General features: G+C 42.1%; 1 protein-coding gene across 3 annotated transcripts in view; it reads right to left on the reverse strand.

Moving 5' to 3' along the window:
• The window catches only part of LOC106595457 (protein EURL homolog), a 57549-nt gene that overhangs the window by 21845 nt on the left and 7948 nt on the right, over window positions 1–27756 (reverse strand). Inside the window, exons 1-2 of one of the 3 annotated variants that reach the window (XM_045692228.2) lie at window positions 13795–13951; window positions 9297–9424 (exon numbers count right to left, since the gene is read on the reverse strand). In XM_045692228.2, coding sequence (XP_045548184.2) covers window positions 9297–9423 — 127 coding nt within the window. In that variant the 5' untranslated portion in view covers window position 9424; window positions 13795–13951. Of the gene's footprint in view, window positions 1–9296; window positions 9429–13794; window positions 13952–27756 lie in introns of those variants that run through there. The other 2 variants (XM_045692229.2, XM_045692227.2) reach the window with 2 other exon arrangements.

Genomic DNA, 27756 nt, shown 5'->3' on the forward strand with positions numbered 1-27756 from the left:
GTGGTTTCCACAGTCAATAACTCAATGACCACAACAACAGACTGCTACTGCTCCTACTGGACCTGCCCTGTTGTCTGCGTGGTTTCCACAGTCAATAACTCAATGACCACAACAACAGACTGCTACTGCTCCTACTGGACCTGCCCTGTTGTCTGCGTGGTTTCCACAGTCAATAACTCAATGACCACAACAACAGACTGCTACTGCTCCTACTGGACCTGCCCTGTTGTCTGCGTGGTTTCCACAGTCAATAACTCAATGACAACAACAACAGACTGCTACTGCTCCTACTGGACCTGCCCTGTTGTCTGCGTGGTTTCCACAGTCAATAACTCAATGACCACAACAACAGACTGCTACTGCTCCTACTGGACCTGCCCTGTTGTCTGCGTGGTTTCCACAGTCAATAACTCAATGACCACAACAACAACAAAGTGTCTGTCAACGTCAGCCTCTTTTTTAGTTGAGTTGATATGTTGTCACTGGACCCTGACAAGTCTTCCTGCTAGCTACAGTGTGTGTGTGTGTGTGTGTGTGTGTGTGTGTACTAGAGCTTGTTAGTGCTGTATGTCGGTGCAGTGTGTTGTCTGACTCTAGCTACATGTAAGGAGTGTGCGTGTTAGCAGCTAAAAACAGACAAGCCTGAACATCTATCCTTCGTGCTACGTTAGGGGGAAGCTGTGGGTGTGGAGTTGAAAGTGGTTTGACACGCACAAACAGCCCTATAGGCCTACCCTCCAACAACAGTGCACTGCTGCGGTATACACACTGTGTAAGGGCAACATATGTCTTTTTGTTCGAGCATGTAGGCCTAGATAACATCTGCCTTGAACTATCAAGTGTATCCTAGTAGATAAGAATGTGGTGTCGCGTTGATGAATATTCAACAGCGCTAATTCACCCATGAGTCCGAGCGAGCGAGACACTGTGGGTGTTTCTCAGAATGCATACTACCGTGCTCCAAGCACGAAAACTGGAGCATGGGAGTATTGGATTATGAGTCCAAATCAAAGTATGCGAAACGGTGCACAGAGGGCACTTCTCGGATGTGTTCTCCATTTGTACATATTTTGAAGCATGCATAGATGCAAGCTTCAACGGAAAGTAGTCACAGGAATATGACGCAACCCCGTAAAAGCAATGCACATTTTCTTGAAATTAATGCTGCCGATTATTTGAGCTGAAGCGAGAATAAAATAAACTGATTTCGGAATTAAATGTTGCCCATTCACATCTCATATGTTGCCTGACTACAATATTTTATCTTGATACGTTAATAAACACACACTGTGTTAATGTTGGCATGTTTACCTGCCTACAATACAGACTGTAGTGTATGTAAATCATAAGCACATAGTAAGTCAATAGGGCAAACTGGCTAGCTTCTAACGTTCCTGTTACTTAGCTAGCTACCTACAAAGAATTTACATCTAAACTTGCATAACATTAGTTGTAGGTCATATTCGCCTGTTAAACTATCTTGTCAGCTCGATTCACATATATATCTAGCTGATAATTATGAAGTAAAACATTTGCTTTATGTATAATCTTGTTTTGTCTTTAATGTCATTGTCCTGGCTGGAAGAAGGTTTAGTGAATCATAAGTCCATTGTAAGTCAATAGGGTTAACTGGCTAGCCACAAAGAATTTGTAGCTAGCTACCTAAGTAGAATTGACATCTACCTTGCATAACATTAGTTTAACTAGCAGGGATGCAAATTTGTCAATTTTGCTGCCGACTAACTGACCCTAATTAACCGGTCAACAAGCGGTTGACGTGACCAACAGAAAATACTATCAGAGATCTGTAGAAGCGTCTCGTCATTATATGTTTCCGACCCAACAATGGGAGTCGTCCCAAGGCGGGAGGGCTGGCAAAAAGCTTAGGCCCAAAATAAGCCCATAGAAACGAATTGGGCTTATTTTGGACAGATTTTGTCGAGAGTGAAACCTCTCGCTTCGCCTCTTACGCTCTGATATTATGTGCACACACACACGAAATGTGTCATTAAGAGCTTAATGGAAACATGGAACAATAGCAAGCCGGTGGTCTTAGTCAAAAGGCTATATAGCCTATTATTGAAGATGCAACTCCTGTAATGAAGCAGCTAATAAAATGTCATTTTCAATGTGTTGTAAACAGAGCACCTAATGCGAGCAGTTCCATATGTGAGATGAAAATCTGTTAGAAACTTCGAAAGAGGGGGAATCTAATAGCAACAACTATGATGGGTTGCTAATATCACTAAGATTGTGTCTTTGGCTTCTGGACAACGAAAGAATGTTGATATGAAAAGCAATAGAACAGGAGAGAAATGCTTGTTAATGGATTGAGGAATTCTTTATAAAATAATTGGTTTTCTATGGATTTCCACAAGGCTACTTTGAAGCAAGGTAAGACATGCCTCATTATTTGAAGTAAAGTAAAACGTCCAGGTTTCAAACAATTATACTGCATCAAGCGCACATTGCAAAGTGGTGGGTGACGCGCTGATAGTCAACGTTAGGCAGGCTATACAGTGCATTTGGAAAGTATTCAGACCCCTCGACTTTGACGTTTTGCTACGTTACAGCTTTATTCTAAAATTGATTTAATAAAATAAAAATATATCCACACACACACACACACACACACACAATACCACATAATGACAAAGCGAAAACAGGTTTAGAAATGTTTGCAAATTTCTTAAAATACAAAACTGAAATATCACAATTACATAAGAATTCAGATCCTTTACTCAGTACTTTGTTGAAGCACCTTTGTCAGCGATTACAGCCTTGAGTCTTCTTCGGTATGACGCTACAAGCTCAGCACACCTGTATTTGGGGAGTTTCTCCCATTCTTCTCTGCAGATCCTCTAAATCTCGGTCAGGTTGGATGGGGAGCGTCGCTGCACAGCTATTTTCAAGTCTCTCCAGAGATGTTCGATCGGGTTCAAGTCCGGACTCTGTCTGGGCCACTCAAAGACATTGAGACTTGTCCTGAAGCCACTCCTGCGTTGTCTTTGTTGTGTGCGTCGGGTCGTTGTCCTGTTGGAAGCTTAACATTCAACCCAGTCTGAGGTCCTGAGCGCTCTGGAACAGGTTTTCATCAAGGATCTCTGTGTTTTGCTCTGGTCACCTTTCCCTCGATCCTGACTAGTCTCCCAGTACCTGCCGCTGAAAAACATCCCCACAGCATGAATCTGCCACAATTATACTTCACCATAGGGATGGTGCCAAGTTTCCGCCAGATGCCATTCAGGCCATCAGACCAGAGAATCTTGTTTCTAATGGTCAGATTCCTTTGGGTGACTTTTGGCAAACTCCAAGCGGGCTGCCCTGTGCCTTTTACTGAGGAGTGGCTTCCATCTAGCCACTCTACTATAAAGGCCTGACTGGTGGAGTTTTGCAGAGATGGTTGTCGTCCTCGAAGGTTCTCCCATCTACATAGAACAACTCTGGAGCTCTGTCAGTGACAATTGGGTTCTTGGCCACCTCCCCGACCAAGGCCTTTCTCCCCCGATTGCTCAGTTTGGCCAGGTGGCCAGCTCTAGTAAGAGTCTTGGTGGTTCCAAACTTCTTCCATTTAAGAATGATGAGGCCACGGTGTTCTTGGAGACCTTCAATGCTGCAGAAATGTTTTGGAATCCTTCCTCAGATCTGTGCCTCAAACACAATCCTGTCTCGGAACTCCAAACAATTCCTTCAACCTCATGGCTTGGTTTTTGCTCTGACATGCACTGTCAACTGTGGGACCTTATATAGACAGGTGTGTGCCTTTCCAAATCATGTCCAATCAATTCAATTTACAACAGGTGGACTCCAAACAAGTTGTAGAAACATCAAGGATGATCAATGGAGACTGGATGCACCAGAGCTCAATTTCAAGTCTCATAGCAAAGGGTCTGAATATTTATGTGAATTAGGTATTTTTTATAAATGTGCAACAATTTCTAAAAAACAGTTTTTGCTTCATCATTATGGGGTATTGTATGTAGATTGATGAGGAAAAAGATTTTTGTTGAAAATGTCAAGGCATCTGAATACTTTCCGAATGCACTGTATATAGCTTATGTACCCGAAAGATGAATGGGATGCGTGCTTTAACGACGAATTGAGCTCCTTGTAAATCATGGCCACCAAAGTTAACACGCGATTGCATTGTTGCGCAATGACAATTTCAAAACCATAGTGAATTATTGCAATTTTTGTTTATTTGTCAATAAATCCCATAAGGGATGGGTTGCCAATTTGACACGAAAATAAATTTAAAAAAATCATTAATTCAGCAGGTTTCACTCCAGTAGCCTACAGGCTTTTTGAGCTAACCGATTAACATCACTACCAACCAGGCCCTAAAATTAACACCCGACACCTGCAGGTAGATTTTGGCACTGGCAGGTAAGATGTCTATTTCACTAGCCACATTGGCAGCTGGTCAGGGCTCCACAGTGTGAGCATTTCACTTGCATTTGTGAATAAAAATAGTAAAGTATGATCACATTTATAGTAAATGCTGAAGTAGCCGGTTTCAAAGTATTTCTGCCGTTTTGTTTCATAGCTGGTAAATTAAAAATCGCACAAAGTCAAAGAACTACAAATCCTATATAGCCTATTCCACCTCACGCTGAAACACTGCCTGGGGACTGTGCACACGTGAAGAGCTGAGTGAAAGATTCATTTTCATAAGCGCGGCGCACAGGCATAAAAGTTTGTCTAATTTACTTGAAACTAAAGTCTACTGAAGTGAGACTTTGTCCTTGTGTTTCTTGGCTATTTACATTAATTTGTTCACAAGCTAGGTTGTTTTTCTATGTTTGAGTTTCAACTGCAAGGGAAGAGAAGACCACACTTCTACAAGTCAGACTCAATCTCACAGGCACAAACATGACTAGAGTCACGCTACCACAACCTCGCACCCTTAAAAGGGGCAGGTGAAAATGTTGACTCATCTGTGATATTTTGGTTGAAAGTTACACATTTTTTTATTAAAATATACCACATTACTTCTTACTAGTAATTCAATTATTTTATAAATATTACAAAGCATGCTCATCTGTTTTTTGTGTTTTGTTGGTGTAATTCTAAACAGGAAAAAATATATTTTTTCTGGTAAAAAAATATGAATGGCAGGAGGACCCAAAAGTTAACTATTTCTCAAATGTAATGTTTTATGCTTTCTCCACACTCTCGTCCTAACAAAAACGTGCTCAACAGAACTTCCTCAGAGAGTGTACTCTGAGCATGAGTGTGGAACATGCTAGTATGCATATTGAGAAACACCCTGTACTTACGCATGGCCTCCTCTACTCTGAGCAACTCGGACAGAGAGCAGTTCTTTGTTCCCTCCCAGTCTACCTTAATGAAGTCAAGCAGAATCAGATGAGCCGTGGGCATTAGCCTAGATGGGCATTTAACCTAGAAGATCAGTGAGCATGTAGCCTAGCATGGCCAGGGAGAGATTCAACAGAAAGCAGGGCCTAGTCACAGATCTCTCCCATATATCACTATTATTACTGCTGCCCCCACCCCCACGTGCCATCCTTGGCTGCCTCTTAACTACTGCTAAATGGCCAGAGGCTGCACAGGCTGTATCAAAATCTCTGCAACAATAGCCTATACAGGCTTATCTAGATACAGACACACAGTGGAGCAACAATGGTAACACTTTGTGACAGACTGGGGCATCTGCACATGATGCTCAACTCCACAATCTTGCTCTTTCTGGGACTCACAATAAAGCCCTGCCGCAGTACAATAATCAATAAAAACTCCGCCTGGAACAAACAGGATATATTCCCTTTTCAGTCAGGATATATTCCCACAGTTCCGGGATTCGATAAAGGCTCAATGCATGCAAAGCACATACAGTCAGGTCCAAAATTATTGGCACACTTAATCAAGATGAGCAACAACAAAAAAATACACATACTGAGCTTCACTATATGACCAAGAGTACATGGACACCAGCTCATCGACCATCTCATTCTAAAAATCATAGGCATTAATATGGAGTTGGTCTCCCCTTTTCTGCTATAACAGCCTCCACTCTTCTGGGAAGCATTTCCACTAGATGTTGGAACTAGAAGTTGACCGATTAATCGGCATGGCCAATTAATTACGGCCGATTTCAAGTTTTCATAACAATCGGTAATCGGCATTTTTGGACGCCTCCACAAACTGCGTGGCAGGCTGACCATCTGTTACGCAAGTGCAGCAAGGAGCCAAGGTAAGTTCCTAGCTAGCATTAAACTTATCTTATAAAGAAAACAATCAATCTTCACATAATCACTAGTTAACTACACATGGTTGACGATATTACTAGGTTAACTAGCTTGTCCTGCGTTGCATATAACCAATGTGGTGGCTGTTCATTTATCATCGAATCACAGCTAACTTCGCCAAACGGGGGATGATTTAACAAAAGTGCATTCGCGAAAAAAGCACAATCGTTGCACGAATGTACCTAACCATAAACATCAATGCCCTTCTTAAAATCAATACACAAGTATATATTTTTAAACCTGCATATTTAGTTAAAAGAAATTCATGTTAGCAGGCAATATTAACTAGGGAAATTGTGTCACTTCTCTTGCATTCATTGCATGCAGAGTCAGGGTATATGCAACAGTTTGGGCAGCCTGGCTCGTTGCGAACTAATTTTCCAGAATTTTACATAATTATGACACAACATTGAAGGTTGTGCAATGTAACAGCAATATTTAGACTTAGGGAACGGTTCCGTATTTCACTGAAAGAATAAACGTTTTGCTTTCTAAATTATAGTTTCCAGATTTGACCATATTAATAACCAACGGCTCATATTTCTGTGTGTATTATATTATAATTAAGTCTATGATTTGATAGACCAGTCTGAGTGGTGGTAGGCGGCAGCAGGCTCGTAAGCATTCATTCAAACCTTACTGCATTTGCCAGCAGCTCTTAGCAATGCTTGCGTCACAGCACTGTTTATGACTTCAAGCCTATCAACTCCTGAGATTAGGCTGGCAATACTAACGTGCCTATTAGAACATCCAATAGTCAAAGGTACATGAAATACAAATGGTATAGAGAGAAATAGTCGACGTGTCATAATTCCTTTAATAATAACTACAACCTAAAAAACTTCTTAACTGGGAATATTGAACCACCAGCTTTCATATGTTCTCATGTTCTGAGCAAGGAACTTAAACGTTAGCTTTTTTACATGGCACATATTGCACTTTTACTTTCTTCTCCAACACTGTGTTTTTGCATTATTTAAACCAAATTGAGCATGTTCATTATTTGAGACTAAATAGATTTTATTTCTGTATTATATTAAGTTAAAAATCAGTGTTCATTGTTCATTCAGTATTGTTGTAATTGTCATTATTACAAATATATTAATAATAACTTTTTTTTAAAGTATATAAAAAAAAATTAAAAATTAAATACGGCCGATTAATTGATATCGTCTTTTTTTGATCCTGCAATAAATCCGTATCGGCGTTGAAAAATCAGAATCTGTCGACCTCTAGTTGGAACATTGCTGCGGCCACTTGCTTCCATTCATCAACAAGAGCATTAGTGAGGTCAAGCACTGATGTTGGGCGATTAGGCCTGGCTCGCAGTCGGTGTTCCAATTCATCCTAAAGGTGTTCAATGGGGTTGAGGTCATCTCGATAAACCATTTCTGTATGGACTTCGCTTTGTGGACGGGGGAATTGCCATGCTGAAACAGGAAAGGGCCTTCCCCAAACTGTTATCACAAAGTTTATGCTGTTCCGTTAAGATTCCCCCTCACTAGAACTATGAAAAACAGCCCCAGAACGTTATTCCTCCTCCACCAAACTTTACAGTTGGCACTACGCATTGGGGCAGGTAGCCTTCTCCTGGCATCCTCCAAATCCTATGACGGTGCCATGTTGAAAGTCACTGAGCTCTTCAGAAAGGCCATTCTAATGCTTGTTTGTCTATGGAGATTGCATGGCGGTGCGCACGATTATATACACCGGTCAACAATGGGTGTAGCTGAAATAGCCAAATCCACCAATTTGAAGGGGTGTCCACAGACTATTATATATAGTGTATATTGAATGCGCAACAAAATGGGTAAATTATTGCTCAGAGAAATTAAAAGTATTACTTGTTAAACAAAATCTATCTCAAAAACATTGAGGGTCAAAATGATTATTAACAATACCTCACCTTGGGAGGATAACCGCACTGAGCCTTTTTCTGAAATGTTTTATGAGTTTGGAGAATACATCGGGAAGGATCTTAGACCATTCCTCCATACAAAATCTTTGCAGATCCTTGATATCCTTAGTCTGCGCTTATGGACTGCCCTTTCAATTCATTCCACAGGTTTCAATGGGATTTGAGTCGGGAGACAGACGTCCATTGCAAAATGTTGATTTTGTGGTCAATCAAATTTTTTACATCTGGATTTTGATGTGTGCTTATCGTCTTGCCGGAAGATCCTCTTGTTGCCAAGTTCCAGCCTCCTGGTAGAGCCAACCAGGTTGTTAGCAAAAATGTCTCGGTACTTGGTAAAGTTTATGATGCTGTTGACTTTAACAACCAGTGGAAGCAAGATAGCCACGTAACATCAAAGATCCATAACCATATTTTACAGAAGGTATGGGGTCTTTCCTGCTTATGCATCGTTCTTTCGATGCAAAACCCACCACTGGTGTGCGTGGCCGCCAAAGAGCTTTGTTTTAAAATGTAAACGCCTGGGGCCTCATTAATGCTACATACGCACAAAATATGCCTCAAAACATGTGTGCGACAGTTGACGCAAAAGTTGGCATTTATAAAAACTGAACTTGAGAATGTGTTTATATCCTCCTGGAAACTTGAGACCACGTGTAGGCCTACACACAGTTTCTAGTGGTTCAAGTACTGCCCTGCAAGAATGCAGAAGTAGCCAGTAAAAAAAATTCGAAACCATTTCAAGTTTTGCCCCTCATTAACTTTCTCACTCATCCTTATTCGTGAAGGCATTGCATGCTAGGAATATGGGTCCAAATACTCAACTTTTGACTACTTTATTTATAAGAATATTTAGGGATGTCAATTTTGACCAGTACCTTTGAGAAAAATAAATAAATTACTTGTTAAACTAAAACTATTGTAATAGTATAAAATAATTACCCCATTTGCACATACAATATAGCTCAGTATTTTAATTACTTATTTTATACAGTCAATATTGCTCATCATTATCAAGGGTGTCAATTTCAGACCCCACTGTATATTGACCACTTTGTTTGCTCTTCATTCCCACTTGCTAAACAAGCCCTGGGGACTGGCGCCTCTCTCACCTTCGATGCTAAGCTCAAAGCAGACATGGCAGAAGGACATGGTCCCCGTGTCGGTCTCCAGCTTGCAGACACCGCAGATGTTGTCGTCGTTTAGGTCGATGTTGACAAACTGCTCCGCTTTGTCCATTCTGCCTCAAAAGGGAAAAACAAACAGAGACAAGAGCACACAGCAAGACATGAGGCATGAAGGGCTTGCACAACATCCAACATTTGTTTTGACATTTAGAAGTCAAGAGTCCTTCATTCTTGAACAGAATCTCTTTCAAACTAACGTCTTGGCTTGTATTAGTTAGATGGAAAAATAACACATTAGTGGCTCATCACGAGAATATCATTACTATGCTGATAGTAGCGAGAGTTATCGTTTGCTCAAGGCAGTGCCCTGTAAGCATTATGCCTAATGAAATATCAAGACATTGAAGAAGATAGGAATCACATTTTCTGAGGAGAGATTTTTGCTGATTTTCAGGTGACAACAGGATGAAACAACTTTTAGAACGCGTATGAAAAAGTCATAGGTGTACTGCCATGTAAACGAGGACCCAACAGTGATCTCACAGAGAAAGAAAATAGTGTGTCTGGTGACCCATGTAAATGGTAAATTAGCTTACCCCGGCTTTCATAAGGTGACCATTCCAGAATGTGATAACCAAGGGGGTTATTCATTACAATGTGAATATAATTATGTTAGTATTTCTGTTCCAGGACACTTGTCTTCCCTGCGTTTATCTAATGATTACAGAACGAAACTGCAAAATGAGATTAAAATGAATAAGCAGGGGCACATATTTTAGGTTTCCATTCTTCTTTCACACTGTTCCTAAATATTATCAGCATCATTTGACATTTGAAAACGACTCCTTGTAAAAAGTGAAAATGTGTATGTAATAGGACTGAGAATTGCCAGGGACCTTACGAAACGATATTGTAAGAATACTTTAATTGCCAATACGATACGCATTGCAATCCTTACGATTCTATAAGCAATTGCGATTCGACAGATTTTATTGCAATTCAATGTTCCAAACATATTGCTCACCATATGTCTCCTGCAGAGGGACAAGAGAGCCATGAAAAAGTATCAGTAGCTAGGTTTCCATCCAATTGGCGACAGATTTTCATCTGAATATTCTACACTGAACAAAATAAAAACACAACATGCAACAATTTCAAAGATTTGACTGAGTTAAAGTTCATAAGGAAATCAGTTAATTTAAATACATTTATTAATCTATGGATTTCACATCTTGGAATACAGATTTGTATCTGTTGGTCACAGATACCTTAAAGAAAAGATAGGGGCGTGGATCAGAAAACCAATCAGTATCTGGTGTGACCACCATTTATTTGCCTCATGGAGTGCGACACATCGTTGCAGAGTTGATCAAGCTGTTGATTGTGGCCTGTGGAATGTTGTCCCACTCCTCCACAATGGCTGTGCGAAGTTACTAGATATTGGCGGGAACTGGAACACGCTGACGTACACGTCGATTCAGAGCATCCCAAACATGCTCAATGGGTGACATGTCTGGTGAGTATGCAGGCCATGAAAGAACTAGGACATTTTCAGCTTGAAGGAATTGTGTACAGATCTTTTTGCGACATGGGGCTGTGCATTATACTGAAACATGAGGTGATAGCGTTGGACGAATGACACGACAATGGGACTCGAGCACACTTCTCCAGCGTAGGTGAGCATTTGACCACTGAAGTCGGTTATGACACCTAACTACAGTCATGTCAAGACCCTGGTAAGGACGACGAGCACACTGATGAGCTTCCCTGAGATGGTTTCTGACAGTTTGTGCAGAAATTTGTCATTTGTGCAAACAAACAGATTTATCAGCTGTTCGGGTGGCTGGTGAGGAAGCCACAGGTGAAGACGCAGAATGTGGATGTCCTGGGTTGGCATGGTTACATGTGGTCTGCGGTTGTTAGGCCTGTTGGACGTACTGCCAAACTCTCAAAAACAATGGAGACGGCTTATGGTAGAGAAATGAACATAAAATTCTCTGGCAACAGCTCCGGTGGACCTTGGGAAACAGGGAAAAATAGAAATTGGCCTATAACAGAATCAGCTTGATCTCCCCCTTTAAATAAAGGATGCACTGTGGCTGCCTTCCAAGCAATGGGAACCTCCCCAGAGAGGAAAGACAGGTTAAAAATGTCAGATAGGCTCAGCAATGCTAGGGGCTGCAACCTTAAAGGATCTAAACCATCTGACCCAGATGTTAATTTGGGGTCAAGCTTAAGGAGCTCCTTCAGCACCTCGGACTCAGTAACTGCCTGCAGGGAGAAACTGAGAGGGGCAAGGGGAAAAGAGTGAGGAGCACTGGGGCTAGTCGCATTAGAAGGGCTGGGAGATGAGGAAACGTTGGACAGGCAAGGAGGCATGGCTGTGCCCGGTCACTATGTGGCGTTACTTATTTTAGAGCAAATTGTTGCCGTCATATGAAACCCAAAACATGTGGGATCTTGTCATGCCACCTGTACTAAAAGTGAACATAAAACACAGACCACATCCCATTACTGAGTGACTTCCCCAAATGAAGCCCTCCTTGATTAACTAACATAGCTTGGGGTGACTAGACATAAAACCGAAACTATGCATCTATAGATTTTCTGCATGTAAACAACGACTAAATAACACTTAACTGTCAAGTTAGTGAGTGGGTGGGACTAAAGCATGATAGGCTAAACAATGCTATATAAAACAATACAATCTCACCCATCATTATAGACCCCAATTTCTGATCTTCTGATGGATAAGACAGACATCGGCAGGAAATTCAGCCATCCCTGGCCAATATTTGGCCACTTAGCCGGCTGACACAGCAGTTCTGTATACTCAGCCAGGGAGCTTGAATAAAAAGAACAGTTCAGCCTCTTTTGGGGTATCAAACGTGCATGTTGATTCCTCGGTCTGGGAAGAGGAATCCATATCGGATGTTGGCCGCCCTGCATTTCTTGTGCAACTCATCATCCTCTTTCCGTTGGTTTATCACCGCCAAAGATCTGGATAGAAAGACACCCTGGCTCCGTTGTAGTTAAGGGGAAACTTTGGCCTCGTGATCAACTGTCATTTGCTCGACCTCAAGCACCCTGCACTTCGGGCTTCCGAGTGGCACAGGGGTCTAAGGCACTTTATCTCAGGGCTGGAGGCGTCACTACAGACCCTGGTTTGATTCCAGGCTGTATCACAACCGGCCGTGACTGGGAGTCCCAACTAAGACTTTTATCTAGTTAAATAAAAACTTTTTTTTTTGATTGCCTTCACAGTTTCAGTCAAAGTCCCAAGACTCGTTGAGATATCAGCCAACCTTGTGTCCACCTTCTCGCCTAGTGAGTTTATAGCGGCTAGTAGGTCAATCGGAGTGGGTTCTGTGGGGAGCAAGTATCTTCAGCTAACTCCTCGTGTGTCAGCGATGTGGTTTGTTGTCTGTCTCGTCCAAATTATCTTGTTTAACACCCCTTTTTGGTGCCTTTTCCTTTAGTCATATTGTCAGACAATGATTTGAAATCAAAGGCCGTGAGAGATTAAGATAAATATGAATGTTTCAATTTTGCAGAGCTCTAACAAAACACGTCTATTCCATAGCACACTCTCTAGTGCCCCTGAAAATAAGTATTTTCAACTTTCATCCAGAACCTAATATGAACCAATTTCAACATCTGGAAAAGATGCATTTTCAATGTCATGGAAAATGTGCATTTTAAACATACCTTTTTACCTTTCATTCAGAACCTACATTTAACCCAACATCTGGAAAACGGGTATGTTTTACCTATATCAAATCAAATCTTATTGGTCACATTGGGTGGCCTAGTGGTTAGAGCATTGGCCTAGTAACCGAAAGGTTGCAAGTTCGAATCTGTCGTTGTGCCCCTGAACAAGGCAGTTAACCCACTGTTCCTAGGCCGTCATTGACTTGCCTAGTTAAATAAAGGTTAAAAAAAATTAACATTCACGGGTGTAGCGAAATGCTTCTACTATATTATCGCCTAGGGCAGCAGAAAGGCAAGGACCGGCCCTGCATGGAGATATGACTGTGTTGGAACACTAACCCTATAAAGACTCCTTCATCCAATGACATGTGTAACGTACTGTTTGTTATTGAGTCCTGATCAAGAGCTAGCTAGCTCCCAAACTAACCATCTAGCTAGCTAGCCCTATATAGTACGGGTGGCGTCCGGTATAGTGCTAGCTAGATACCAACACATTGAACTAGTTAGGTAGTTAGCTGAGTGAATGGCTAAGCAGCTAGCTACTGTAGACGACTTAGCTTGTTGCTAGCAAAACCTTGTTATGATACTTGCTGCTGCCAGTACTGACTAGCCGTGCTAGCCAACATAGATAACGTTAACTGAATCGTGACCCATTATCTGGTCGTCAAGATGAATAATGTCCAGCAGGAGCCAAACAAAATGATAGTAGCGATTAAACGTGGCAATGTAATACGATGTAGCTAACTATTTATTATGTCTAACGGCCATTTACCTTGTAATCCTTTGTCAAATCTTCAGGGGAATTCGCGGGTATTTGGATTCCCTTCACCTCAGTCCTTGAGCGCCTGTAGGGCAGTAAAGTGTTGTTGACCGTAGCTCGCAGAACAGCGCATTACTTTCAGCGGAGGGGAAACCCCCCACCTTTTCGGAACGAACTACTTATACATCAGCGGGTGGGTTATTATATCAATATAGATTAAATGCAAATCGTTCTGCATATATAATACATTACACAGTTTTGAAAGAAAGGAACAATTTTATGTCGATGTATTATCTAGGATCATCATTATTCGAGCTCTATATTAGCCTTTTCAAATGCATTCCTCATAATTTAACCCCTTTAGACTTGGTATATTTCGTCAACAGAATAGAGGAAAATTGTTCGAACAATAGCTACACGTATGACCTAATATGATTACATAGGGGAAATGTTTACACTATAATTTGGTATTCAGATTTTAATAACGAAGAGAGCTAAAATATGAGAAGAGAAACTGATCTATCAACGACCGGACTATCCAACACCCCTTTCATTTTCGTTTCACATGAAGTCACACGTGGGGATTCCTTTCATGAAAGGAACTGCCTATGGTGGATTCCCATTATTGTCAACGAGGATACATAATAACTCCTTTCGAACAATGACACCTATTCTATGCTAGAATTATACTGTAGGGGAGAGTGTGGTAAATTAAGAATTTTTACATTCAGCATCACTCCATTGAGGGAAATATAGTATTATTTCTAACAAAGATTTTTTATTTTATTTAACTTGGCAAGTCAGTTAAGAACAAATTCTTATTTACAATGACTGCGGGGACGGGGGTTGGGATTACAAATAAATACAAAAATAGGACAAAGCACACATAATGACAAGAGAGACAACACTACATAAAGCGAGACCTAAGACAACATAGCATGGCAGCAACACATGACAACACAGCATGGTAGCAACACAACATGGCAGCAGCACAACATAGTAGCAGCACAAAACAGGGTACAAACATTATTGGGCACAGACAACAGCACAAAGGGCCAGAAGCTAGAAACAACAATACATCATGCAAAGCAGCCACAACTGTCAGTAAGAGTGTCCATGATTGAGACTTTGAATGAAGAGTCTTTGAATTGAGATACAGTATCTACATATATTTTATGATGTTGTGTATCCCTGGAAATAATCAGAATTAATGTAAACATTACAGTTAAGAAAACAGCTTGTCCTAAAAAGTGGTCTCTTGGCACAACTTACCCTGGATATGGGGTAAATTGAGCCGCGGGACAGGGTAAGTTAAGCCGTGTACACATTTCTGTACTGAATGAAATATGACCACTACATTCTTAAAACCATATTTATCTTTATTTCTAAACACAATCACAATCGCTTTTTTGTCTTTTAATAATTTTAAGTATTTTTCAACACAGACTTAACACCTAACAAATACTTGGCCCTGTTGTTACCTCATATCCCAGAGATAATGCCTTGCATTACACCTGGGAAGAAAGCACTTCAATTTGCTCAACTTGCCATTGGCTCAACTTACCCAAGCAAACATTTTGACTATATTAGCCCACACAGCTACAAGGATGCACTTTCATGCTAGGTTTAGGACCTCATATTGAAGCTTATAGAAACCCCAATTGATTTATAGAATAACCTTAAAATGATATACTTTGGTTTAGATACAAGCATCATGAATCCTCTAACACAAATTCATTTGACTTGGTGAAAATAATTTTTTTTAACCTAACTTACTACTTTTTCCATGTGGTTTCTTCCTTGACAGACTCCATGAAATGATGACCTCTTCCTAAATATTTAGGTCATTATTAATTTGGTATGGTTTCCTAAAAACAACTTACCCCTTTAGCTCAACTTGGGAGTCCCATAGGGCGGCGCACAATTGGCCCAGGGTCGTCTGGGTTAGGGTTTGGCCGTGGTAGGCCGTCATTGTAAATAAGAATTTGTTCTTAACTGACTTGCCTAGTTAAATAAAGGTTAAATAAAAATAAAATTAAAACACTCTTCCCCTATGTGCATGCATGCATGTGTGTCTGGTCTGTGCTCATTAATTGTAACAGGATCAGCCATGTAGTCTACCTGTCATATTCTGTTGAAGCTTGCAGGTGGGGTGGCAAGTAGCCTAGTGGTTAGAGTTTTGGACTTGTAACCGAAAGGTTGCAAGATTGAATCTCCAAGCTGACAATGTAAAAGTCTGTCGTTCTGCCCCTGAACAAGGCAGTTAACCCACTGTTCCTAGGCTGTCATTGAAAATAAGAATTTGTTCTTAACTGACTTGCCTAGTTAAATAAAGGTAAAATAAAAAAATAGTCATTTTGAAAGAGACAGGACCCAGAGCCAGAGGACTTCGCATCACAAAAAGACAGTTGTCTGGCGCAGTCGGTTACGGACCTGACCTGAAAACACTAGAAATTCTCTGTCATTTGCAGATGATGTAGCCTGGTCACAGATTGTTTTTTTGTGCTGTCTTGTCAACTCCCCAATAACCCAAAGACAGATGCAAGGATATTGTTTGTGGACTTTAGCTCTGCGTTCAATAACATCATCCCAGAACTGCTACAAGACAAACTTTCCCAGCTGTACGTGTCCAGCTCCATCTGCCAGTGGATCACTAACTTCCTAATCAACAGGATGCAACACGTGAAGCTGGGAAAACACCCTTTAGATTCTTTATCCCTCAGCACCAGGGCTTCTCAAGGATTCTTGCTCTCACCTCCACTCTTACACCTTAGGGATGGGGGGACATGTCCCCCCTAGGGCTGTGGTGGTCATGACATTTTGTCAGCCGATGATTGTCAAGCAAATTACTGCCGGTCTCATGGTAATTGACTGTTAATTAACATAAACATATTAGCATCTCCTGGCTTCAATGCATAGCCAACAATCCACTGATACAGACCATTGGAACATCTACATTTTAAAAAGTCTAATAAATCAATTTAATATAGCCTACACCATCACAATAAATCTATTATATATTTTAGACAGGTCTAAAGAAACATGATATGAAAAAAATGTATTCTGAAGAACACAATAGCATACTCTGAGTTGTCCTTATGTTAGGCCCTGATCTGGCTATGCCATATGGCTGTGGGCTACACAGGTTCATTTAGCAGACAAGATTTGATTAGAATTCCATGGCATTATTTTATATTATTTTATAGTATAAGGAATACAATTGAACATAGCTGAATAAAATATAAAGGATATTTTCTCCAAACGATTTCTGAGGGGGCGTGTGCACATGCAGCTATTCTGTGTTGAGCGGTTAACAAAGAAACAAGTCCTCTTATATGCTTAATTTAGAGATATTTATGCAACTTTAGTTGTGATACAAACGCTGTGCTCAATGTTTTGATTTTCAATACATTCTAAGGCTGCATGATGTGACTAATTATGATTTGAAAAAGTTGCATGAAAGGCATGAACTTGGCAATGTTTTTTTGCGCAGGCTGCACACACTTCATCAGTCTCTCATTCACGATTTGACAAGCACTTGATAATGTCTCAAATTTCCCACCGGCATCCCCCTTTTGTGGCCGTAATGCCCCTAAAATAATCCTTGCCTTTTGCGGTCAGTGGCTGTTGTGCCCTTGGGCTGAATATAATAATTATAATTCCCTTCTCCCGGCTGCTTGCTCCGAAGCACCTCTCACTCACATGGCTCTCTCGGATATCTCAATTCTTATTAGCCAAAGCCCATCATGTGATCGGGCCCTTCTCACAATTCAGCTCCGAAGTAGGCTACAACTGAAGACAGACACATCGGGGATGCAACTGCGCATCCTTCTCATCGAATTCTGAGGGGCATATTGAAGATGTTGGAAAAACTGTTCACATTTACTTTTCATCAGCAAACAAGATGAGTAGGCCTAACAAACAGCAAAAGCACTAGCCTATGTCAATCTACCATCCCCCAAATTACAAAAGTTGACCTATTCTATTGGTCTACTTGTCCTTCTGTGCGAGAAACACATTTTCCAAACATAGTTTGGGACTGTTGTGGGATGCGATAGATCCCAAATTAATATAACCACTAGCATAAAAAAAACTTTTAAAAGCAATGAGGCTGATGCAATAGATCAGAACGTTTAGCTTAAAATGTTGATAAACTATTAGGCTATTTCTTCACATTATAAGTGCAGCATTGCACACACAACAGTAAGCGCGAATGTTCCAAAATGCAATCAATTAGCGGGAAAGCACGTTTCTCAAAAGGAACCACAAATGTGATTATGCGTGCAATGCTTTATTATAAAGGTGCAGTTTTATAGTGAAAATTCTGTTCCCTAAATGTGAAACTCACACACCTCCTATGTATGCCAGTTACTCTCTACACCGGTTGTAAAGCGGATTAATGTGCTGAATTTTAAGAAGTTATTTGGCCACTTTAGTTTAGTTATACAAACCTCGGCTAGGCTACATTAGCTGTGCGACTATGATTTGAAATGTGCTGTTTCTTGCCTTACTACACATACAGTGGGGGGGAAAAAGTATTTGATCCCCTGCTGATTTTGTACGTTTGCCCACTTACAAAGAAATGATCAGTCTATAATTTTAATGGTAGGTTTATTTGAACAGTGAGAGACAGAATAACAACAACAAAAATCCAGAAAAACGCATGTCAAAAATGTTATCAAATTATTTGCATTTTAATGAGGGAAATAAGTATTTGACCCCTCTGCAAAACATGACTTAGTACTTGGTGGCAAAACCCTTGTTGGCAATCACCGAGGTCAGACGCTTCTTGTAGTTGGCCACCAGGTTTGCACACATCTCAGGAGGGATTTTGTCCCACTCCTCTTTGCAGATCTTCTCCAAGTCATTAAGGTTTTCAGGCTGACGTTTGGCAACTCGAACCTTCAGCTCCCTCCACAGATTTTCTATGGAATTAAGGTCTGGAGACTGGCTAGGCCACTCCAGGACCTTAATGTGCTTCTTCTTGAGCCACTCCTTTGTTGCCTTGGCCGTGTGTTTTGGGTCATTGTCATGCTGGAATACCCATCCACGACCCATTTTCAATGCCCTGGCTAAGGGAAGGAGGTTCTCACCCAAGATTTGACGGTACATGGCCCCGTCAAATGATGCGGTGAAGTTGTCCTGTCCCCTTAGCAGAAAAACACCCCCAAAGCATAATGTTTCCACCTCCATGTTTGACATTTTACATTTACATTTTAGTCATTTAGCAGACGCTCTTATCCAGAGCGACTTACAGTAGTGAATGCATACATTTCATACATTTTTTTCTCTGTACTGGTCCCCCGTGGGAAACGAACCCACAACCCTGGCGTTGCAAACACCATGCTCTACCAACTGACGGTGGAGATGGTGTTCTTGGGGTCATAGGCAGCATTCCTCCTCCTCCAAACACGGCGAGTTGAGTTGATGCCAAAGAGCTCCATTTTGGTCTCATCTGACCACAACACTTTCACCAGTTGTCCTCTGAATCGTTCAGATGTTCATTGGCAAACTTTAGATGGGCATGTATATGTATTCTTGAGCAGGGGGACCTTGCGGGCGCTGCAGGATTTCAGTCCTTCACGGCGTAGTGTGTTACCAATTGTTTTCTTGGTGACTATGGTCCCAGCTGCCTTGAGATCATTGACAAGATCCTCCCGTGTAGTTCTGGGCTGATTCCTCACCGTTCTCATGATCATTGCAACCCCACGAGGTGAGATCTTGCATGGAGCCCCAGGCCGAGGGATATTGACAGTTCTTTTGTGTTTCTTCCATTTGCGAATAATCGCACCAAATGTTGTCACCTTCTCACCAAGCTGCTTGGCGATGGTCTTGTAGCCCATTCCAGCCTTGTGTAGGTCTACAATCTTGTCCCTGACATCCTTGGAGAGCTCTTTGGTCTTGGCCATGGTGGAGAGTTTGGAATCTGATTGATTGATTGCTTCTGTGGACAGGTGTCTTTTATACAGGTAACAAGCTGCAGTTAGGAGCACTCCCTTTAAGAGTGTGCTCCTAATCTCAGCTCGTTACCTGTATAAAAGACACCTTGGAGCCAGAAATCTTTCTGATTGAGAGGGGGTCAAATACTTATTTCCCTCATTAAAATGCACATTTCTGACGTGTTTTTCTGGATTTTTGTTGTTGTTATTCTGTCTCTCACTGTTCAAATAAACCTACCATTAAAATGACAGACTGATCCTTTCTTTATCAGTGGGCAAACGTACAAAATCAGCAGGGGATCAAATACTTTTTTCCCCCACTGTAAGCTGGGCATCATTCACAAGTGATCATATATAATTCACAAGTGATAGGCTAATATTGTCACCCATCAGACTTTTCTTGATTTAATCTTGTCTTTACATATACTAAATACTCTATGTGTGAATTTTTTATTTATATAGAATGGACCATTATCATGCACCTGTCTCGAAACTGGCTGGGGAAAAAATATATGTAAATGTTGCACTTAAATAGCGAATGGAGGACGCTTTTCTCGTGGTTCATTTCCATGCCAGCCAGGTAGGCTATACTCCTGTTGTAAAGAGAAGTAATGTGCTTAATATTAGGAAAGTTGAGAAATCAGTTTAGTAGCCCTAGCTTATAGAAAGCTGATGGGATCCTCTTCTTTTTAATAGAGGCCATGAAAACTCTGTTTTCTCACGCAATTGTATAGCCTATAGAAATGTTGTGCAACATGAGCTCATTGGCTCTCATGAAGTGTTTGATTTTTGATTACATTTGCATTGATGTCAGTGATTAGTGGGACAATAGAGTGCTGAGTACCAACCAGGCAGTTAGCATGTTTGGTAGGCTACTAATGACCATCAGCAGCATCAGAGCTTGGAGAAGCATAGTTACCATGACTAAACGGTCACATGGAATTTGACTGTGGTCATGACTAATGACTGCCGGTGTGGCGGGAATACAGTCACCTCAACAGCCCTAGTCCTCCCCAATATTTAGAACAGGTTGATTCATTGGGGCTCCCCAGATAGCATATTAATTAACACGCCATATTTTAATTTTTTAAAATGTAACTTTTATTATAATGAGCAATGGCAAAATGTGTAGAATTGCAGGAAATTAGCTTTAACTGTCGACTTTGGCTCCTCCTCTTGTGTGTGCATTTGGTGGTTCATCGTTGTGTCATTCTGGTCATGCGCGCTGCGACCGATGTAGCTAGTTCATTAGCAAAGCTATCCACTTGTAGCTAGCCAGTATTTCGTCCAGTATGTGTTGATATAATTTCTAAGGATTTGTTTTTGGACTGAAGCTGTAGAGATCGGTAAGAAATGTAACTTCTGTTGCCAAGTATCTTATTCATCAGTTTTCTTTATGCATTAAATTACCTGGTATGATGATGCATTGATCAGTTTAAAGCTGTTATTTTAGCATTTTGGCCCAAAGTCAACCTTTAAAGTAACATTCCAGTTTTTACAGATGTCTATGAAATATGACCTATAAATAAAATCGTTTTTCGTTCCAAAAAATTGTCATTAAAGGGTAACTCTCAACCCCAATTTCAGCCTGCACAACACCTTCAAAATATATATATTTTTTTTTCCTTTATTACTTTCTAACCCTACCACCCCTCCCCTAATTGGAGTAAAGTAGTGAACAACAAAGCTTCGGCTTCTACTTCCAGCTTATACATACTATATATATTTTACGGGTACAGTTATTTTACAATAGTTATATTTTGTTTGTTTTTAGTCCTGTCCTTCCTCTAACCTTAATCTCTCCCATCTATTTCTTTCACAAAAGTTTTGAATCTATATGTTTTATAGACACAGTACATTAGCTTGTTGTTATTAGTTGTTATTATTCCTAACCTTCAGCTCCATCCAACCCCTCCCATCTATCTCTTAACACCATCCATATTGGATTTCTATTTGCCATATGCTGAATGTTTCACAATAGTTCTGAACCTTTCTATTCTCATAATTTCTACAGATTGTAAATTAAAAATTAAAATTTTTGCTTAAAGTATTATCATATTATTGATTGATTGACTATGACTTTTCAAATCACCCAGTAGTGCTATTTGCAGAGTTAGCTCCAGGTAAATGTTGCAATTCTTCAGCCATTCCTGGACCTGTGACCAAAAACAAGCCGCGAAACATACCCTCGTAAAACTGACTATCCTACCGATCCTTGACTTTGGCGATGTCATTTACAAAATAGCCTCCAACACTCTACTCAGCAAATTGGATGCAGTCTATCACAGTGCCATCCGTTTGTCACCAAAGCCCCATATACTAACCACCACTGCGACCTGTATGCTCTCGTTGGCTGGCCCTCGCTTCATATTCGTCGCCAAACCTACTGGCTCCAAGTCATCTATAAGTCTTTGCTAGGTAAAGCCCCGCCTTATCTCAGCTCACTGGTCACCATAACAGCACCCACCCGTAGCACGCGCTCCAGCAGGTATATTTCACTGGTCACCCCCAAAGCCAATTCCTCCTTTGGCCACCTTTCCTTCCAGTTCTCTGCTGCCAATGACTGGAACGAACTGCAAAAATCACTGAAGCTGGAGACTCTTATCTCCCTCACTAACTTAAAGCATCAGCTGTCAGAGCAGCTTACAGATCATTGCACCTGTACATAGCCCATCTGTAAATAGCCCACCCAACTACCTCATCCTCATATTGTATTATTTTGTTTTGCTCCTTTGCACCCCAGTATCTCTACTTGCACATTCATCTTCTGCACATCTATCACTCCAGTGTTTAATTGCTATATTCTAATTATTTCGCCACTATGGCCTATTTAGTGCCTTACCTCTGTAATCTTACCTCATTTGCATACACTGTATATATACTTTTCTATTGTGTTATTGACTGTACGTTTCTTTATTCCATGTGTAACTCTGTGTTGTTGTTTGTGTCACACTGCTTTGCTTTATCTTGGCCAGAGACCTGAGCCAACTCCCCGTGCTTACCGTGGGGAGCGAGTGATGAAGCAAGCACCGTGTTATGTGGTGATGCGCACTGTGTCACCAGGGCGAAGCCTCCAGTGATGATCCATGGCCCGGAGCCTGTAGGGATAATCCATGGCAAGAAACCTGTAGGGATGATCCATGGCCCGGAGCCTGTAGAGATGATCCATGACACGAAGCCTCCAGTGATAATCCATGGCCCGGAGCCTCCAGTGATGATCCATGGCACAAAGCCTCCAGTGGTGATCCATAGTGTGGAGCCTGCAGTGGTGATCCATGGCGTGGAGCCTGTAGCGACGATCCCCGGTCCGGAACCTCCTGAGACGGCCTGCAGCCCGGAACCTCCTGAGGCGGCCTGCAGCCCGGAACCTCCTGAGGCGGCCTGCAGCCCGGAACCTCCTGAGGCGGCCTGCAGCCCGGAACCTCCTGAGGCGGCCTGCAGCCCGGAACCTCCTGAGGCGGCCTGCAGCCCGGAACCTCCTGAGGCGGCCTGCAGCCCGGAACCTCCTGAGGCGGCCTGCAGCCCGGAACCTCCTGAGGCGGCCTGCAGCCCGGAACCTCCTGAGGCGGCCTGCAGCCCGGAACCTCCTGAGGCGGCCTGCAGCCCGGAACCTCCTGAGGCGGCCTGCAGCCCGGAACCTCCTGAGGCGGCCTGCAGCCCGGAACCTCCTGAGGCGGCCTGCAGCCCGGAGTCTCCAGGAGGCGGCCTGCAGCCCGGAGTCTCCAGGAGGCGGCCTGCAGCCCGGAGTCTCCAGGAGGCGGCCTGCAGCCCGGTTCCCCCAGGAGGCGGCCTGCAGCCCGGTTCCCCCAGGAGGCGGCCTGCAGCCCGGTTCCCCCAGGAGGCGGCCTGCAGCCCGGTTCCCCCAGGAGGCGGCCTGCAGCCCGGTTCCCCCAGGAGGCGGCCTGCAGCCCGGTTCCTCCGACGACGATCCACGGTCCGGTGGTACTGAAGCAGAGGGATCAGCGGGCAGAGTGGGGGTTACGCCCTGAACCGGAGCCGCCTCTGGGTACTGCACCAGAGCCGCCATAGATGCTTGTCACCCTCCCTACCCCCCTTTTCTTGTGTTTTTTGTTGTTTTGTTTAGGTGCGGTCGGAGTCTGCACCTTTGGGGGGGGGGGGTACTGTCACGTCCTGACCATAGTAAGATGTTATTTTCTATGGTAGAGTAGGTCAGGGCGTGACAGGGGGTGTTTTTCTATGTTTTGTATTTCTATGTTCATGTTCTAGTTTTGTATTTCTATGTTGGTTTTGTTTGGGATGATCTGCAATTAGAGGCAGCTGGTCCTCATTGTCTCTAATTGGAGATCATACTTAAGTAGGGTTTTTTCTACCTGGGTTTGTGGGAGATAATTTTGAGTAGTGTATGTTTCACCTCTGCGTCATGGTTTGTTGTTTTGTCATTCAGTTTATTTATGTATTGCATAGTTTCACAGTATAAATAAAATGTGGAACGACACACACGCTGCACTTTGGTCCGCTCATTCCTACGACAACCGTGACAGTATGACTGAAGTGAGAGGTCTAAGGCTTTAATATTGAATAATTTCTGCCCTCCGAATTCATATTCATTATATAAATAGGCTTGTTTAATTTTGTCTGTCTTGCCATTCCAAATAAAATGGAATCTTTTTTCTCATATAATTTAAATAACTGTTTGCTAGGTTAGTTAAGACCAAAAGCAAATATGTAAACTGCGATATGACTAAAGAGTTAATCAGGGTAATTTTTCCACAAATAGACAACTATTTTCCTTTCCGTGGTAACAAGATATTATCTATTTTTGCTAACTTTCTATAAAAATGTATTGGAGTGAGATCATTTATTTATTTCGGGATATGTATCCGAGTATGTCGTGTCGCTGTGTCTTTGTGAGACGCAGAGTAGGTGAACGGATGATCTCTGCATGTGTGGTTCCCACCATGAAGCATGGAGGAGGAGGTGTGATGGTGCTTTTCTGATGACACTGATTTATTTAGAATTCAAGCCACACTTAACCAGCATGGCTACCACCGCATTCTGCAGCGATACGCCATCACATCTGGTTTGCACTTAGCGGGACTATCATTTGTTTTTCAACAAAACAATGACCCGAAACACACCTACAGGCTGTGTAAGGGCTATTTGACCCCTCCATCCCCGGTCAACCCCTCTTCTGAAAATTATCCTCTGGCAGGCAGTTCAGGACCAAAACTTCCCACTACTTGAACAGTTTCTTTCCCCGGGCTGTGGCCCTCACCAACTGGCCGATAGAGAGTAAAGGACTATGCACTCTCTGCTGCACAACACATTAAGCCATCTCTGAACTGTTCACAAAATAACTGCACTATACATTTGCACTCTGTTCATCTCTCTGCATTTAGATATATTCATACTGATTCTGTACATCCATTGTAGATCAACTGTATACCTACTGTTTGTATATTTGTATATCCCCTGCCCATTCTCTATAGCTCTATGCTCACTCTACCAAGTTGTATATAATGTATGTAAACTTTGTTTAAACTCTGCTGTCTGTGTTCTGTCTCTAAACGTTGTCTATCACTACCAGCACCATACCACCAAGTAAAATTCTGAGTATGTATAAATGTACTTGGCGAATAAAGGTAATTCTGATTATGTGATAAATTGTCACACCTGTCCATAAGAGTTGACAAGACAGCACACACATCTGGGACAAGGCTACAGATTATGTGAGGGTGAAAAAGAGCAGCTTTGTATGTAAACAAAATCTCACCGAACCTCTCCAAATATCTCCATTAACCACCCTACAAAGATATGCATTTACATTCTACTTGAATCCAGCCACAAAGTCACAATTATGGCTAAACCTGCCCATTTCTACAATTTATCTTATTCAATTTTGAAACCTAACCCTAACTTAAACCCTAACCTTAACCACACTGCTAACAATATGCTTAACCCGAACCTTAAATTAAGACCAAAAATGGCATGTCATGGCAAAAATATGTAGAATTGCAGGAAATTAGCTTTAACTCTTAAAATGTGTCTCTCCACTGTTAAGAGGGGGTCCACTGAAATGTTTTTTCCCGTGAGACAAATCCCGCTTAGGACCGGGACTGAGAAGCAGTATATAAATGAGGCCTTTGTCCTATTATGGAGTGGTGCTGTGAATTTATGATCCCTTGACAAGCAGTGAGTGATTATGTCTCTGGCCTCCTCTGTTAGGCCTCCCTACTACACCCTGCCGTTTGTGATCTCTGTTCATCCTGACCATGAAGCCATGACAATATTTATGACCTACTACTCCCCATCAGGGTTATTATGGCCCCATTGGAAACTGACCATTGAGTGTTTTCCCCATTGCCACACAGCAGTTGCAGTGTCATTATCATCAGCCACCATGAGTTGGCCCATATAAAGGGAATTACTTCAGGAGGGGGTATTCCTAAACAGTCCTCATTTTACAAATTTGCTCAAGTCTAATACCAAAACACATGGACTTTTATATGCAGAATCCACTGCTGCTCAATGATTATATGGCAGCAACATATCTTGAAAGAGGCTTAATGACTAATTAGGCCCTCTGATGGTCCACATATACAGTGAGGGAAAAAAGTATTTGATCCCCTGCTGATTTTGTACGTTTGCCCATTTACAAAGAAATGATCAGGCTATAATTTTAATGGTAGGTTTATTTGAACAGTGAGAGACAGAATAACAACAAAAAAATCCTGAAAAACGCATGTCAAAAATGTTATAAAATTATTTGCATTTTAATGAGCGAAGTAAGTATTTGACCCCTCTGCAAAACATGACTTAGTACTTGGTGGCAAAACACTTGTTGGCAATCACAGGGGTCAGACGTTTCTTGTAGTTGGCCACCAGGTTTGCACACATCTCAGGAGGGATTTTGTCCCACTCCTCTGCAGATCTTCTCCAAGTCATTAAGGTTTCGAGGCTGACGTTTGGCAACTCGAACCTTCAGCACCCTCCACAGATTTTCTATGGAATTAAGGTCTGGAGACTGGCTAGGCCACTCCAGGACCTTAATGTGCTTCTTCTTGAGCCACTCCTTTGTTGCCTTGGCCGTGTGTTTTGGGTCATTGTCATGCTGGAATATCCATCCACGACCCATTTTCAATGCCCTGGCTGAGGGAAGGAGGTTCTCACCCAAGATTTGACGGTACATGGCCCCGTCAAATGATGCGGTGAAGTTGTCCTGTCCCCTTAGCAGAAAAACACCCCCAAAGCATAATGTTTCCACCTCCATGTTTGACAGTGGAGATGGTGTTCTTGGGGTCATAGGCAGCATTCCTTCTCCTCCAAACACGGCGAGTTGAGTTGATGCCAAAGAGCTCCATTTTGGTCTCATCTGACCACAACACTTTCACCCGTTGTCCTCTGAATCATTCAGATGTTCATTGGCAAACTTTAGATGGGCATGTATATGTGCTTTCTTGAGCAGGGGGAACTTGCGGGCGCTGCAGGATTTCAGTCCTTCACGGCGTAGTGTGTTACCAATTGTTTTCTTGGTGACTATGGTCCCCAGCTGCCTTGAAATCATTGACAAGATTCTCCCGTGTAGTTCTGGGCTGATTCCTCACCGTTCTCATGATCATTATTGCAACCCTATGAGGTGAGATCTTGCATGGAGCCCCAGGCCGAGGGATATTGACAGTTCTTTTGTGTTTCTTCCATTTGCGAATAATCGCACCAACTGTTGTCACCTTCTCACCAAGCTGCTTGGCAATGGTCTTGTAGCCCATTCCAGCCTTGTGTAGGTCTACAATCTTGTCCCTGACATCCTTGGAGAGCTCTTTGGTCTTGGCCATGGTGGAGAGTTTGGAATCTGATTGATTGATTGCTTCTGTGGACAGGTGTCTTTTTTACAGGTAACAAGCTGCGGTTAGGAGCACTCCCTTTAAGAGTGTGCTCCTAATCTCAGCTCGTTACCTGTATAAAAGACACATGGGAGCCAGAAATCTTTCTGATTGAGAGGGGGTCAAATACTTATTTCCCTCATTAAAATGCAAATCATTTTAGAACATTTTTTACATGCGTTTTTCTGGATTTT

Source organism: Salmo salar, chromosome 13 (assembly GCF_965601325.2).
Source record: "Salmo salar chromosome 13, fSalSal1, whole genome shotgun sequence".
Classification (NCBI taxonomy): domain Eukaryota; kingdom Metazoa; phylum Chordata; class Actinopteri; order Salmoniformes; family Salmonidae; genus Salmo; species Salmo salar.